Genomic DNA, 17694 nt, shown 5'->3' with positions numbered 1-17694 from the left:
TATATAGTAAGGAGCCCTGTAACTCCTGCACTGGAACCAAGTAAGTGCTTATTATAGAAATGTATGAGTGATGGGCAGGTAGCACCCCTCCCCTGTGTTAAAGTGTAATAAAGGTTGCAGAATGCCACTTAATTCCATGCATATCTGTTCTCACTTTGCCACTGGGTCCAAGTCAATGCCTAATTTGTGAATCCCACCAGGGTTCAGCTGAGTTAGATGCAGAGCTGCTCAACACTGTTAGGTGGCTGTGTGCACACCCATCAGCAAAAATTGAGGCGCCTAGAGATTTTGCCAGTGGAAACTTATGTGCTTAGAGATTTTAGTTACCTACAGGAGTAGGTGGCCGCTGAGGGGTGGTTTTGTGAATGCCAGTGGTGCCTAAATGCTGCACTGTAGGCACTTGATGTGGCAGTTAGATGCCTAAGTTCTCTTTGTGTCTCTACAGCATGAATTAAAGAGCCAAACTCTGAAGCTGGTGGCTGCCCCAGACTCACATTTAGAGCTGGTCAAGATATATTTTTGTTTGTTTACAGAAAATGTCAATGTGTGGTTGGAAAAAAAATAAAACCGATTTTTTTCCCTAACAAAAAGTTAAATGTTTTGATGAAAAACTTCACAAAAACCCAATCTTCTGTTGTAAAACAGCTTTGATGGAACATTTTCTACCAATCGTATTCACATCTTCTGTAGGTGAGGCACAGAGGGGCACACAACACCTGCTGACCAGTGGCTTGCACAAGCAAGTAGACAAGCTTACACAAGCTTCCAGAACACATCATCCAGAAGAACTCACCGAGTGCCAGGGGGGAAGAAAGCTGTACCTTTTTTCCAGAACTACGGTAAATTATTTCATCCCAGAGTGAACGACCTGTAACTCTCTGGATCAGAATCCCTTTCCTGTGCATCCCCTTTTGCGTAGTATACCTGTATTGCAGTGCAAACTCAGGGCTGAGGACAAATGCTCAGTATAGCTCTTAGGAAGCTCTTCAGTAATAAAACCCAAATTTATATTATTTAATAAAAAATGTCAAAATAAACCTGTCCTAGTCCTTCTAGCTGTATTGCATAAATGAAAGCTGAACTAATTATGTAAGGGGGTTTTTGCCAGAAGAGCTGTGGAGGTGATCAAGCAACAATTAACCTCACACTTATATGTCAATACCCTGGGGAAATCTGTGTATAATCCTGGATAGTTTGATTGCTAAGGGTTGGAATCTTGCACTTTTACTAAAGTTAAAATACAGCATAAACAGCCAGACTCGGGGGGGAGGGGGAAATTTACAAAGTCCTTAGGTAAATACAATTTGTTTAAGTAAACATTTAGTTAACTGAATTTTTTGTTTGTTCCAGTGAACATGTTCACATTATTCTTGGGGCCAACAGAACTATAAACAAGTGATAGATTTACTGTTATTTAGCAAACTTCTTGATAAGTTGCTAATTAAGGGTTTGATCTAGCCAAAATTTGCTTCCATGAGCTTCAAAAGCTTCCTAAGATCTGCATCCTCAGGGGCTAATCATATTTTCTGAAGGAGAATCCCTTTACTTAAACCTTATACCTCATTACTTACCCTCTGTAGGCCACTTTCCTAAACTGATTCTTCAAATGACCTTGTGAGATTTCACCATGCACGTTCAGGCAATGTGGAGTGGGTTCCTACCGAGCTATTGTCAACACAGAACAAATATCATCTGCTCTGGCTTGACTGGCCTTTTCTTGAGGTCTACAATGGCCATATATTATGCTATCCACTATCCGTTATGCCCCAGTAGGGAGTTTAAATGGAGAGAAGAATAATCCAACACTGAAATGTGAACTTTGTAAAATGAATGGTGAGCTTTCCACCACCAAAATCAGTATTCACAACTTTTCTTGTTTGACCCAGAACACGTGTATAAATAAATGTCCTTCTGGGCCAATCATATATACACACATGTTTGATCTCTTATTTAGTTTTTTTTTGCTGAATAAAGTTTTCAGTGAGCAAAATGTAGCAAAAAATATTGTTGAATGCTCTATAGCAGGGGTCTCCAACCTACGGCCTGGGGATCGGACCGGCCCGGGGCTTCCATTTGTCCGGCCCTCCAACCAATAGGGGAGAAGCGAACAGCGGAGTAGGCACGCCGAGCAGGCAGGGGGAGGGGCCGCTGGCAGCAGCTCACGTGGGGTGGCAGCACAGCTGAGCTGTGCAGAGGGGTGAGTGCCTCTGGGAGCCAGTGTCCCCCCAAAAGGGGAGCCAACTTATGGAGGAGTCATTGCTGCAGCCGAGCAGGTAGAGGGAGAAGCAAACAGGCAGGCTGCAGCTGAGTAGGCATGCCGAGCAGGCAGGGGGAGGGGCTGCCAGCAGCAGCTCGCGCGGGTGCTGGGGGGAGTAGTTTAGCTGAGCTGTGCGGAGGGGTGAGTGCCCCCGGGAGCCAGTGTCCCCCCAAAAGGGGAGCCAACTTAGGGGAGAGTTGCTGCTGCAGCCGAGCAGGCACGGACCCCTGCCTTAAAGTAAAAATACAAGCCAGATGCTTAATTACATCTCCAATAAATGGAGTAAAGAAGATGGAAATTAACAATTTCATAATGGTTAAATTTTAACTACAGCACTAACAGAACCAAACAGTCCCGACCAACAATGGGAACCTGGAGCTTCCCTTACCAAAGTACAGCCAAACTTTCAATCCTTTGTCATTTTCTTCAGCAGAGTGGGCACGCCTAGCAGGCACAGGGAGAAGGGAGCAGGCACGGGGCAGAGCAGACCCAAAAAGGGGAGCCAACCTACAGCCCCTGCATCGACTAACTTTTATACCTGATTTAGAATTTAATGCAACACTGACACAGTAGAATAGTGTGTTTTTTTTAACAATTTTGCATATATTTTGGATATATTTAATTTATTTCACAGTCGCTTCGGCCGGTAAAGCTCCTTCAAAAATCTAATATGGTCCTCCTCTCATAAAGTTTGGAGACCCCTGCTGTACAGCTTGCATGATCTGCTGAAAAATGCAGCAACTAAACCTGCCTCTTATTTTTCTACTCATAAGCTAAAACTTATGACTTGTTAGTAGGATGTTTCCGTAGGCACTTCCAAAACAAAAGACAGGAAGTGGTTTGAGGTAACTTGGGAGGAATATGGACATAGCTAAAATGATACAGTATTTATGCTAGATTTTAATTAAGGGTTCGATTTAATTTGTACTGAAGTCAATGGAAAGACATTCACTGATTACATTGTGAGTTGGCTGCGACCCTAAGCTACTAAGGAAAACTTATAGTAAATTAATGCTGCAGTGAGCAATAATTAGTTACACCATATACACCAAGAAAACAAATGACCTATGAACTAATTAAGCTGTTTCACCTACAGTCTGGAAAAGAAATACATAGATTATTACTCTTATTCTTATTTTTAATTACCGGAAAGCTCTCATATAATATGGTGATTGAGGTCATATTAGTACCTAATTAGATAAGACAGACAGAAGTAAACTCATTAGCAGAAAACAAGCTGCACCATACTGTGCCAAAATATTACTGTTTCAGTGAATATTTATGCAGGCAGCGCCATCCACAAAAGTGGAGAATGCGGCATTTCGTTTTATACTGCCAAGAGATTGGAAAGTCTTGTTGCACATTTTTATAGGTCTTGGCTGTCTACTAAGATTCTGCCACATGTGTAGCAATGCAGTGTTTTCCTTCTTCCCTCATCCGTGCCCATAGTTTTTGATATCTGTGCAGTGATTATTTCTAGTCATGCTCCTTATAAGTTACATATTTTTCATGATTAGATGACATGATACATATTAACTTACACAGCTCTGTTTTGTAAAAGTTTTTCAAAGATTCTAGCACTTTCTTGATCTCTTCACCATAAAGGAGGTATATTGTTCTTTATAACTCAAGAATTGGAGGCCATAAAGCATGATGCTTATGTTTATATTCTAATGTTCCTAAAGAAATTGGAAAGTTCCCATGCTAAAATTATGAACTACAGTCAAAAAGACATTTTATGTTTTGAAGAACATAGGACCCTATCTTTTTTGTATGTCAATGACAAAGGTTCTAGCTGCAGCAGGATACAAACCCTAAACACTATAATGTAATTAAATGAGTCTAACAAAGGTAAAATAGTTTCTTGATGAGCAAAAGCATTTTGTAAATTCTGTACTAAGTTCAAAATTACACAGTTTTGAGACCTGTTCCTAAATAATTTTTAGTCTTTAATTTTCAATTATTTTATTACTGCATTGCAGTTTTACTCCTAGTGATAAAGAGTTGACTCCTTATGTTTAGACCCTAAACCTTATGCTGCCTTCCTCTTTCTACTTTCTCAGCCAAAACAGTGTGTCATTTAAATGCCTAAGGACATCAACAACCAAAGGGTTAACACTATCTTGAATTTTTACTGCATGTTAGTGCATATTACCATGCATGCATATTCATAACACATATGGAGCCTATAAACTGAAAAATAAATCAACAAAAATAGGAACACCAGATGGTATTATCTTGAGTCAGTGTATTGCCACAGTAAGAATTCAACTTTGTCACACTTGTGCAAATCAGCATTTTCTCATTTAACAAAAAAAAAAAAAGTTTCTTGTAAATTTTAACTTCAATCTAAGGATTAGCTCTAAACCACACAGGGAATACCTATTGTTATCCATTGTATTTTTAGTACAATATGGTATAGTGTTGTATAGTTTTTAGTATAGTATTAGTATAGTATCTAGTTCCATACATTCAAAGTAATTTATTTTCATGTTTGGAAGCTGAGAATAATAAAGGCATTTAAAAAATGTTATTCTCTCTCTCTCTCTCTCTCTCTCTCTCTCTCCCCTCCCCCCCCCACCCCCTTGCATATGGCTCTTTCTCATGCCTGCAGTGCAAGATTCCATTTTTTTTTAATTTAAAATCGACCACTGTGTTCTGAACTCCAAGACCCAGGAGTCCTTCATAGTCACATCTACAGAGAGGTACTAGGATTATCATCAAATGCCTAACTTTTAAAAATAAAATATTCTAGTAAACTCGCCAATGGGGTCATTTCTCCATCCTCCTTTATACTAGGTTTTAGGGCTTGTTGCTTCTTTAAACCCCCTTTTGTGGCTGACTGACATCTATTCCTGTCATCAGCCAGGTAAAATTAAAATATTGGAAATATATTATAACTAGAAGCAGCCATCAGCCAAACATCTCTTAGTCATAGGAGAGCCCACATGAAATATCAAACAGGAGTCTCTGAACATGCTCTGAGTTCCCACAATGTCATTCCAAGTTATTTCCATATATGGAAATTGTGGTGTATTGAAAACTGTGTTAAAACTGTAAGCTGTCACTTTAAATTTCAGGTTTTGTTTTTTGTCCTGCTGCTGCTTGCAGCCTACGGGAAAGTATGTATTCTGAGTCAAGAAGCAGACAGTCTGCAGAGAGACAGCCTAGAGTAAAGTGAGTTGATCTGTCCCACCATTTTAGGGAACAGCCTGTTTTGTCTCTCTCTTTTGGGGTTCCTCTCTGTTATTGTTCGGAATATAAAGTAGTATTATGCTGCAATCTTTCAGCAAGAGAAATTTATGTTTTTTATCTAACTTCTCTATATGTGTGTGCCATGAATGTAACAGTACTCAAGAAACCGTAAGCCAGGAACTCTATATATGGGCACGAGGAAAGCCTAATGCTCACAGATGCTCACAATTGGTACTTATTTGGGGACCAGATCTGACTGCTGATTCTTTGCAGACTCCATAGTTCATAACATCAGATTCTTTTTCAAGATACTATTTCTCTTTGGTATGGAGAAGCAGGGAACCCTTCCTGTACCACTTAAGTCCTGCATCTGGGCTATACAGGAGGATCATAAATGGAGCTGCCACCCAGGTGTGCCAGCACACCATCCAAAACATAGAAAGGGTCTCCACATGAGCTCCATGCAGACTGGCTGAAGGGGCTGTGATGCAGCATGGGGTATATGTTTACACATATCTAGTGGTCCCAACCCTCTTCACAATGGGCATGGCTGAGCTGTAGTTGTGATTCTAGATCGGAGTCTCAAACATGTGGCCCGCAGGGTTATTTTCTGTGGCCCACCAGCCCCCCGTGGCACCTCCGCACCCCCCAGCATTTACCTACAGCAGCTCTGGCTCTGCGCGCACCTGGGGCAGGGCAGGGCAGGTTCCCTTCCTGCCTGCCTGCCCTGCCCCCGCACCACTCCGGGAAGTGGCAGGGACCTGGGAGGAGGGGGGAGGCACAGGGGTCTGTGGGTTGCCCTGGACGCTCCTCCAGGTACCTCCTCCGAAGCTCCCATTGGCCGGAAACGGGGAAGCGCAGCCAATGGGAGCTTCGGGGGAGGTACCTGGAGGAGTGTTCACAGCAACACACAGACCCCTGTGCCCCCCCCTCCCGCAGGTCCCATCCGCTTCCCGGAGCCTGCCCTGCCCCCGGTGCACACCGGTCCGGACCCACCCCCACTCCTGCAGCCGAACCCCCTGCCCTGAGTCCCCTGTTGCACCCCACACCCCTCCTGCACCCCGACCCCCCTGCCTTAAGCCCCCTGCTGCACCCTTCCTGCACCCCAACTCCCTGCCCTGAGCCCCCTGCCACACCCCACACCCCTCCTGCACCCCGACCCCCTGCCCTGAGCCCCCTTCGCACCCCATACACCTCCTGCACCCCAACCCCTTGCCCTGAGCCGCCTGCTGCACCCTGACCCCCTGCCCCACCGTGCACCCCAACCCCCTGCCCTGAGCCCCCTGCCGCACCCTGCAGCCCTCCTGCACCCCCTGGGGGCAGGGAGGAGGTGGAATTGGGGTGGGGATTTCAGGGAAGGGGTTGGAATGGGGGCAGGGAAGGGGTGGGAAGAGGCAGGGCAGGGGCGTGGCCTCACGGAAGGGGTGGAGTGGGGGCAGGGCCGGGGCAGCGGTGAGGTGGTGGTCAGTGGTGCGGCCGTTGGGCCAATGTACTAGTCTTCATGTGGCCCTTGTGGTCATTTGAGTTTGAGACCCCTGTTCTAGATTATACAGATTGAAATAGCAGACAGGTAGCTAAAGGGAAAGGGAGCCTGAAAGCAGCCCAATTCCCTGGATCTGATTTAGAAGTGGAATTGACTTCCTAGCTATGCTACCCTTCACCTGGATAGAGTGTGACTTATTTGGGATTTAGGCAAGTGGAGTGGATTTCATCCTGTATGAAATAAAGATATTCATTTGGAGAGTTAATTGCGCAGAACTGATTAATAATGAACACTGATTTAAAAAAAAAACAAAAAACCTCTGGACAATTATATACCACCAGACCAGCAGGACTACTGGGTACAAAATTCTGCTTTATAAAGGTCCTCTTTTTGTATTTTTTTTAAATCTATATCTTCACTTTTTAAAAATATGTCTAATTCTGCAACTAGTGAATAAATCCTAATCCTACCATTCAGAATGCAACTATATGTTCCAATTAGTGGCTAAGATTATCCTTTCATCAGTCTTCCTTGTGCATGGTTGGACATTTTGAGGTGTTCCCAGATTAATTTAGCTTCTCAATATGACTGTGAATATTCAACTTTTAATTTTCATTAGCAATTTCATCCAGCTCCATGAACTACAAAGTACATTAGTGTGGCATTATTGCTTTGTGTGTGATTAACATAATCCAAGAATTACAATGGTTCCTGACAATGTTAAAGTTAATAAACTTTTCAAGGTTAGTTGGTATTACAAAAAGTTATACAGTATGTAAAACCGACTGGACAGATTCATAGAAATAAAGAAAAAAGTACATTATGCACATATTGTTTTCCATCAGCTTTGGTAGCCTTCTTTACCATTGCTGCTGAGAAGACCACTTTATACAGACTATATGGTATTCTGCATTCAAGCATATTCTTCAGAAACAAAGATATCAGTGTTTGGGGGGGGGGAGAGAGAAATGGAGAAGACAGAGAAGAGAGAAACAGAAGGAAAAGGAAGAAGCAGGGAGGGCAAGCGAATAAAAACCCAAGAAGACACGGGGAAGGAGAGAAGAGAAATTATCTGTATGTTGAAAAGAAAGAGGATATAAAAGTAGAATAGAGCCTTAGGTTTGTTAATGTCTTCCATTTACTACTGCCTGCTCTCTTGTTGTTTATACTGCTAAACTGACTATTCAGTGCCCCAGGAAGTGCTCTCAGGTCCTGATTGAGTAATTCATTCCTAGACAGCAAAGCCCTAAACATATGCTTAACTTTAACTAATACAACTAATCCATTTGTATAGAGGTGATATTCCTGACTATTTTGTCATGGAAAGTGTAAACTGAATGCAAAATGATAGCAAAACAAATCAATTTAAGGCACTGGAAAAACAGTTCTCCCCCACACAAAATCAGATTGCTAGTCTTATTTAGACTGCACCTCTTGAAACAATAAAGCTATAAAACAAGGGAAAATTGTTTGAAAGTGTATAGACAACACTTACAACACTTACAATGTAGGGTCTCACATTAGTGTATGTAATCCCATTAAAATTTGTTAGAAGGCTTTCTATATAATGAAGATATAGGTTAAGATTTTTAAAAATAAGTGCCTAAAGATAACATCCCAAGTCAAAGTTTAGACACCTAAATAAACGCCCTAATTTTCAAATTACTGAGAACCGGAGTCAGTGAAACACATTAAGTCATTTCCTGAATCAGATATGTTTTTTTCAACAAGACTGTAGTTCAACCTGTGAAAGGTAGCTAGGCCACTATGCTATTTCTGTGGTTACTGTTAGCAGAGACAGACTGGTACAAGGAAATATGTATAGCATGGTATTGTAAAGATGACAAAACTTGGGTTCATCATCTTCATCAGGAGGGAATTCTGTTGCTGAGGCTAACATTCTGGAATAGAGATATTGCTGTGAGTAGCAGTTTATAACTTGCTTTAAATATCAAAACCCCTACCTCAAGGCAGATCTCAAATCTGATAGGGAGTAAGCATACAGCACACAAAGCACTGAATGACATGAACTTGTTGGTTTAGCTGATCTAGGCAGTAGACGGCTGCATGTTGAAGCAGCCTTGAAACCCAAGAAAAGTACCTGGACAACTACTGCCTGTTGTTAAGTCCACCTCCAAAAGAAAAGACACAATTTTAGGCCCAAATGAAGATAGCAAGGGAAGTCTGAATAGTGTTGCTGTTTGGTTGCCCAAGAACAGTGACAAAACCATTTGGACCCAGATACTGCAACACCTAGAATGTTGGAGAGCGGAAACCTTCATCAAAGGGTGAAGTCACATCCTCTGCTGGTTGATCTTGAGCCAGCTGTTTTTCCATCTAGCCATTTATTTCTCCTAGACATTGGCTAACTTGGTAATGACACTGTCTGTGCTAGGTTTCAGAGATGCGGAACAGGAATTTGTCAGGGTATTCTTAGCATCAAAGCTCAGAACTTCTCACAGTTTCCCACACCAGACAAATATATTATTTAAATTAAAAAAGGGACAGGACAGAGTCCTGCATAGAGAAAAGAACTTTGGGGAAACTGAGCAATACCTCTGAGATCTGTCTGAGAGAAATGAACAAAATACCCTGAAGGTCACTCCATCCACCCTGGCAAGGTTGATAGTTGAGTCAGTTGATAGTTGTATAAATGACCATCAATAGATCCAACATTATTTTCATGACTTCTATTTATGTCCATTTGCTCTGCTCATCTAAAGGGAAACTGTCTACCTACACATTCTCTGGACTGTATCTAGTCTGAAGACTGACTGTGAAAGCTCAAAGATGCAGGAGACAGTTCTTGAAATTTCTTCAACTACTCCTCAGGGCATGTACTGTGTGATAATTGGCAAGAAACTTTGTTCTGCCTTCCTCAGAATCTTGTTATAGGAGCATAGGAAGAAGAGAAGCTCAGCGATGACTCCTACAATTGTTACCTCTCTGCCTTTCAACCACCGTCAAGACCTTCTGCCTCTGGAGCTTTATATATTGATTTTTTCAGGTAGGGGTTGTTGTAGAATGAGTTTCAGGATAATCAACTTCTATATTTTATTGCTTCTTTACTATACATATTTCAACATCAAATGAACAAGGTACCACATGTAATAATAATTTATATTTCTGTAGTGTTGTTGTTTTTTAATCTGGGCATCTCAAATCACTTTACAAACATTTTCTAATTAAGTACCAATAATCCTGTGAGACAGGTAAGGGATTTAAGTCATTTTACCCATATATGAAATGCAGATCTCTCTGAAGTGGAATCTAGCAGATATTTAATAGCTCACAACAAGATTCTTCACAAGTTTAGGACAGAAAGTAAAGAAGTACAGTATCCAACTGAAATGTTAAGGCAAATGGAAGTAGGCATAATGTAGAGATCTGACTAAAAATGTAGTGACCCATGCATGTTATTAAAATTTCTATCAATTCAAAATAATAAGAGTGCAAATTCTCCACAGGTGTAAACGCGTGCAGCTCCATTGACCTCAGTGGAATTCTAAGCATTTACACTAACAAAGAATTTACTAAAATATAAATGGTTTCAAGTAGTCAGAACCTTGGTTTGATGTCTTTTCCCCAAAAAGAAACAATTATCACATTTCAATCATTTCCGGAACCTCTTTTAAAGGGAAATTAAGGATCTACATAAACATCCTAACTCAAAGTCAAAATATCAAACAAATTAAATGTTACCAACAAATACCTATTATCACTATCAAAGACTGCTTTCAGCAAGTTTTGTTTTTGTTTTTACCAATAGTATTAAGAATAACTAACTCATTCTTTAAAGAAAATTAAATAACTGTATTTCAAAAATAAGAAACTTGTCAGGTGGAAAAAAATTAAAGACAATTTGCATAAGCTATTATCAACCATATTTGCAATTTATTAGCATATTTGTTCTGCCTTTTTTTTTTAACAAGAAAATTTAAGGCATTCTCTCAGGAATTCTTCAAATACATTTTAGAGAAAATTGACTTAGAGAAACTAATTGTAATTATTTTTGCACTAATTAGAAAATATTCAGAATGAATGAAATTCACTCCTTTGCAGAGATTCAGTGAGACTTAAGTGATGCATAGTCTTTGTGCTGGTCTTTGGAAGTGTGAATTTCACCCTATGACAACTGTAAAGAAATAACGATAAATTAACCTAAATAGAAAAGCAATAGCATAAAAATTCACGTACCTCCACACCTAGGGATAGGTCCACTCCACATTACTTTCCCATCCATTAGTATACAACTAATTGTTTCAGTTCCTTGTGTTTTAATAAATCCCTCTTCACAAATGACTGAGATTGAACTCCCTAATTGAAAGTTGTCACCAAAACGCCGTGCATTGATTGGAACTCCAGGATCAGGACACTCATTATGTCCAAATGCTTTAAAACAGAAGCAAAAGAGGAAGGGGAAAAAAAGAACGTGATAAAGCCTTACAAATACGTTGACATTTTTAGGGCTCTATAGAAAGGAAAAAAAATTACAGACTAATTGTGCAGTTTCCAGCTGAAATGACAGCAGCTTTTTTAGAAAAATTGGGACAGTACTTTCTATGCATCCAACTTAGGCTTGGTTACTAGGAAAGTAACACTGGTATAACTCTGCTGGTTAGCGGTATGACTTTTTACAATAGCTACACCAGTACAAGACCTAGCCCTGGTCTACACTACAAGTTTAGGTCAAATTTAGTAGCGTTAGGTCAATTTAACCCTGCACCCATCACACAACCAAGCCTCTTTGTCGATTTAAAGGGCTCTTAAAATTGATTTCTGTACTCCTCCCCGGTGAGGGGTTTAGCGCTGGGTCGAATTTGGGGTAGTGTGGATGCAATTCGACGGTATTGACCTCCGGCAGCTATCCCAGAGTGCTCCATTGTGATTGCTCTGGACAGCACTATCAACTCAGATGCACTGGTGTCACGGTTCCTTCCCCACTCTGAACTCTGCGGTACAGATGTGGGGATCCGCATGAAAGGCCCCCTAAGCCTATTTGTACCAGCTTAGGTTAAAACTTCCCCAAGGCACAAATCTCTATTTGTTCTTGGGCTGAGGTATGCTGCCATCACCAAGCAATTTAACAAAGAATCAGGGAAAGGACCACTTGGAGTTCCTATCCACCCCAAATATTCCCCCAAGCATTACACCCCATTTCCTGGGAGGTTTGAGAATAATATCCTAACCAACTGGTTACAAAGTGATCACAGATCCAAACCCCTGGATCTTAGGACAATAGAGAAATCAGTCAGGCTCTTAAAAGAAATAGTACTTTGTTAGAAAGAAAAAAGGTAAAAGAAGCACCTTGGTGAAATTACAATGGAGGATAATCTCACAGGCAGTCAGATTCAAAACATAGAGAATCCCTCTAGGCAAAACCTTAAGTTACAAAAAGACACAAAAACAGGAATACACATTCCCTCCAGCACAGTGAAATTCACAAGCCAAAACAAAAGAAAATCTAACACATTTTCTAGCTAGATTACTTACTAACTCTACAGGAGTTGAATTGCTTGCTTCCTTGATCTGTCCCCGGCAGAGGTATCACACAGACAGACAGACAAAGCCTTCCCCCATTCCCCCCAGATTTGAACGTATCTTGTCCCCTTATTGGTCAGGTGCCAGCTAGGTTACTTGAGCTTCTTAACCCTTTACAGGTAAGAGGATTTTGCCTCTGGCCAGGGGGGATTTTATAGCACTGTACACAGAAAGGTGGTTACCCTTTCCTTTATATTTATGACAACTGGCCAGGTAGACAGGAAAAGCCCCAGGAACTTTTGAATTTCATTTTCTGTTTGGCCAGCGTGGTGAGCTGATCAGCACAGGTGACCATGAAGTCCCAGAATTGCAAAACAGCTCCATCATGGACTGAACGGGAGGTACTGGATCTGATTGCTGTATGGGGAGAAGAATCTGTGCAGGCAGAACTCCATTCCAAAAGATGAAATGCCAATATTTTTGCCAAAATCGCCAAGGGCATGATGGACAGAGGCTACAACAGGGACACACAGCAGTGCCACGTGAAAATTAAAGTGCTCAGGTGAGCCTATCAAAAAACAAAGGAGCCAAATGGTCACTCCGGTCAGAGCCCCATACACGCTGCTTCTATGATGAGCTGCATGCAATTCTAGGGGGGGGCCCTATCACTACCCCACCACTGTCCGTGGACACCTGAAAGTAGGGAATCTCATGAAACAGGGATGAGGATTTTGTGGATGAGGAAGATGAGGAGGAGGAAGAGGTTGAGGATAGCGCACAGCAGGCAAGCGGAGAATCCCTTCTCCCCGGCAGCCAGGAACTGTTCATCACCCTGGAGCCAATACCCTTCCAACCCTCCCAAGGCGGGCTCTCGGACCATGACGCCGGAGAAGGCGCCTCTGGTGAGTGTACCTTTGTAAATATAATACATGGTTTAAAAGCAAGTGTGTTTAATGAGTAATTTGCCCTAAAGACTTGGGATGCATTCACGGCCAGTATAGCTACTGGAAATGTCTATAACGTGACTGGGGATAGAGCAGAAATCTTCCAGGGACATCTCCATGAAGCTCTCCTGGAGGTACTCTAAAAGCCTTTGCAGAAGGTTTCTGGGGAGGACAGCCTTATTCTGTCCTCCATGGTAGGACACTTGGTTTGTTTGAACAGCTGCAGGAAGGAACTTACTTCCCAGACCAGAAAAAAGTTCCTTCCTGCAGCTGTTCAAACAGACCAGAGTTCCTGAAGATGCGAGCGTCATGCACCTTTCCCGACCATCCCACATTGATGTCCGTTAAACGTCCCTTGTGATTCACCAGTGTTTGCAGCACCATTGAAAAGTACCCCTTGTGGTTTACGTTCTGGCTGCCAAGGTGGTCAAGTCCCAAGATAGGGATATGCATTCCGCCCCACCACAGTTAGGGAACCCCATTGCAGCAAAGCCATCCACTATGACCTGCACATTTCCCAGAGTCAATACCTTTGATATCAGCAGATCTTTGATTGCGTGGGCTACTTGCATCACAGCAGCCCCCACAGTAGATTTACCCACTTCAAATTGATTCCCGACTGACCGGTAGCTGTCTGGCGTTGCAAGCTTCCACAGGGCTATTGCCACTCGTTTGTGAACTGTGAGGGCTACTCTCATCTTGGTATTCTTGCGCTTCAGGACAGGGGAAAGCAAGTCACAAAGTTCCATGAAAGTGCCCTTACGCATGCAAAAGTTTTGCAGCCACTGGGAATCATCCCAGACCTGCAACACTATGTGGTCCAACCAATCTGTGCTTGTTTCCCGGGCCCAGAATCGGCATTCCATGGCAGGAACCTGCCCCATTACCATTACCATAATGCCCAAATTGCCAGGTCCCCTGCTTTGAGAGAAGTCTGTGTCCATGTCCTCATCACTATCGTGATCGCGCTGTCGTCGCCTCGTTGCCTGCTTTTGCAGGTTCTGCACATACTGCAAGATAATGCGTGAGGTGTTCACAATGCTCACAACAGCAGCGGTGAGCTGAGCGGGCTCCATGCTTGCTGTGGTATGGCGTCTGCAGGAGAGCAGATTTGCAGCGGTAGCACTGGATGATGGACGCCACGAGAATAGATATTTATACAGAACGACAAGAGGACCTGCAAGGTGGATTCATGGCACCAGGAGAGGAGAGTTGCAGCGGAAGCGGTGAATGACGACAACATGGAGAAATTTGCTACTGAGACTGAGCTCATTTACAAGAGCCGGAGAGCAGAGTTGCAGCGGATGATGACGGTTAGCAGTCCTACTGTACCATCTGCTGACAGCAGCCCCCAGGACACACCAGCAGCGGTGACAGTAAGCTGATCTGTGCTGGCTCCATGCTTGCTGTGGTATGGCATAGGCATGGAAAAAAGGCTCAAAATGATTGTCTGCCTTTGCTTTCACGGAGGGAGGGGCGACTGACGACATGTACCCAAAACCACCCACGACAATGTTTTTGCCCCATCAGGCATTGGGAGCTTAACCCAGAATTCCAATGGGTGGCAGAGACTGCGGGAATTGTGGAATAGCTACCCAGAGTGCACAGCTCCGTAAGTCGATGCTAGCCACGGTAGTGAGGACGCACTCTGTCGACTTAATGCATTTAGTGGGGACATATGCAACCAACTGTGTAAAATCGATTTCTAAAAATCGACTTCTATAAAATTGATCTAATTTTGTAGTGTAGACATACCCCTAGAGTGGAAGCAGAAATACTGGTATAAATGTGTCTTATTTCTGGTATAGCTGCTTTTGCTTCAGGAACTGGAATAACTTATACTGGGATAAGGACTTTTATACTGGTATAGCTGTAACCACACTGTGATGGAGTTTGCCATCTTAATTATATTTGTATAATTAAAGCAGCAAAATTTTCTAGTTTAGATAAGCCCTCAGATTAAAAGGTTAAGCAGTACCTACAAGGCAAATGCAGAAAGGAGAGTTATTTTTCTATACATGTCCATATGAGATAGTAAGGATGGCTCATTGTTATTGTTACTGAATAAACTGTATGTTGAAAGTACAAAAACAAACACTCATTCACACACACATCAGAGGAGGGCATAACTATCCTTAGACCCATACCCTTAGAAGAAAACATACAGAGTTGTTATTCATGGCTTATTTTGATTTTCTCTTTATATGGAAGAGCATTCCATACAACTTTTAGCATCAATTTCTTGTGGAAAATTTACATCACTGGACATACTGTCTGTCAGCTTGAATAACATTAACTGTAAATTATTATTTTGTGTATTTTGGTGTACTTGAAGGAGGATGAGATTTTGGGGAGGTGCAAGATAGGATAATTTGCTGAAGAGAAGGTACTTGTAGTGTTAAGCAGTCTGACACTATAAGATCTAACAACACTTCTCATTTAGACAAGTTAGTTAAATTGGCCTGAACGAACAATTGGTGAGTGGGCACAAAACTAGGAAAATACATGGGCATGACTTCAGATTAGATCTGAGAGAATAATATGCAACAAATAATTCATCCAAATTAATTTCACCATATTTTTCCTGCTAAAAAATACCAGTAAGTAGATCTCAATTTCACTGAATTTATTTTGTACTAAAACAGATTTTTTGGGTGATTTTTTTTACATTGCATGGATTTTTCATGGACAGTTCTCTGACAGTATTCACTATGCAAGCTGTGTTGTTTAATTGTGATTGGCCAAAATAAATAATTGTTTTGCTCTCTTCCATGATTACATAAATGTTCAAGAACTTCCCGCACAGATATACACACAAGCAATTTTGAAATCTACTTTCCACAATCCTCCTTGCAAAATGTTCTCCACAGAAAACAAACCCAAAAGGAAGCAAACTAAATTCATTTAAAAAGTTCAGTGAATATTTATTTTAAAAAGTTTTGAACTTAATTAGTGCTCTCATACTATATCTATCATCATATTTCCTAAGATCCTTTGGGTATAGAAATATTCCATCTATATGGCATAAGTATCTTTCAACTGAAGATATTTTTGAATAGCAAACAGCCTTCTAGTTAAACCCCTTTAACCAGATCATATGCAAGGGTAAACTATGTTTTATATTTCTTGCTAAATAGAACTGTAGTAATGTTATATGTTCTAAGGAAACAAAAAAAAGTGCAGCTATTGTGGCAGAAGTTAATTAGACCTATCTATGTCATTTTCCCATTCATTAAAGATATACTGGTACAAAGTAGAATGTTTTGATGTACATGATTTACCATTTAGCAGCAAGATTTCTTAGATGTTGTTTACAAAAATAGTAGGAACCATAATAATCAGGCAACACAAAATGCCATAAAAATGTTCAATTTTTGACTTGGGAAATATTGTATGGCTTCATGTCATTCAAATAAGCAGGAATTGCTGGGATTGCAAATAGATCTTTTTTCACCCACAACAAACTATGTACAGTCAGTACTTTTAGTGAAGAGGTTGACTGCTACCTTTTTTCACTTACTATAACATTAATATAACCCCAGTATTATATACTATAACAAAGGACAGACACAGATGCATATCCTTAAATCAGCATTTGATAGTGAGAAATATATTCTCAAGAAGGTTTCAGAGTAGCAGCCATGATAGTCTGTATCCGTAAAAATAAAAGGAGTACTTGTGGCACCTTAGAGACTAACCAATTTATTTGAGCATAAGCTTTCGTAAGCCACCCTAACCCTAACCCTAACCTTCTCAAGAAGGCTCAGGCATATCAATAGTATACAGAGTAGATCTGGTTTTCATGACATTTATGCTCACCAGCATGCCAACATACAGCATAACACCAATTACATTTTGCTATTTCAGGGATTTATCCTTCTGTCCAGGACAGTACTCTGACATCTGAATATGGGGTATTATGCAAGAAAGTAAAAGAGGATTCCACATTTGTTAGTATTACAGATATGGATCCATTCTCCACTGTAGAGATGTTACACAAAAGAAGTCAGTCATGCTTGAACCAGAAGCAAAGTGAACTTTGAGAGTTAAGTAGCAGATGGTATTACTACTCGCACAGGTGTGAGATCTGCAGACCAGAACCCCATCCCCATCTGGAGAGTTATCCACTTTTAAATACAAGGGAGGGTTTTACCAGGACAGTGATCAACCATTAATTTTCACTTCATAAAAAATTCACATGCACTTTTCCATTTTTTAAAGCGAACATATAAAATTAACTATATTTCTCTGTCGCTCCATTAACTCACAGAGAATGCACACACAGAGAATGAAACAAAGCATAGCCTTGTAAACATGGGACCATCAAAACTAAT

At 41.3% G+C, this 17694-nt stretch overlaps 1 protein-coding gene across 5 annotated transcripts in view; it reads right to left on the bottom strand.

Moving 5' to 3' along the window:
* CSMD3 (CUB and Sushi multiple domains 3) overlaps nt 1–17694 on the bottom strand; it is a 1204651-nt gene that overhangs the window by 487520 nt on the left and 699437 nt on the right. For all 5 annotated transcript variants that reach the window (XM_073330296.1, XM_073330291.1, XM_073330295.1 and 2 more), the window contains one exon: nt 11133–11327. In XM_073330296.1, the coding sequence (XP_073186397.1) occupies nt 11133–11327 (195 nt within the window). The remainder of the gene's footprint in view (nt 1–11132; nt 11328–17694) is intronic.

The sequence above is a fragment of the Lepidochelys kempii genome, chromosome 2 (assembly GCF_965140265.1).
Source record: "Lepidochelys kempii isolate rLepKem1 chromosome 2, rLepKem1.hap2, whole genome shotgun sequence".
Classification (NCBI taxonomy): Eukaryota; Metazoa; Chordata; order Testudines; family Cheloniidae; genus Lepidochelys; species Lepidochelys kempii.
The sequence above is the reverse complement of the archived record's forward strand: the minus strand, read 5'-3'. Positions and strand labels throughout refer to the sequence as shown.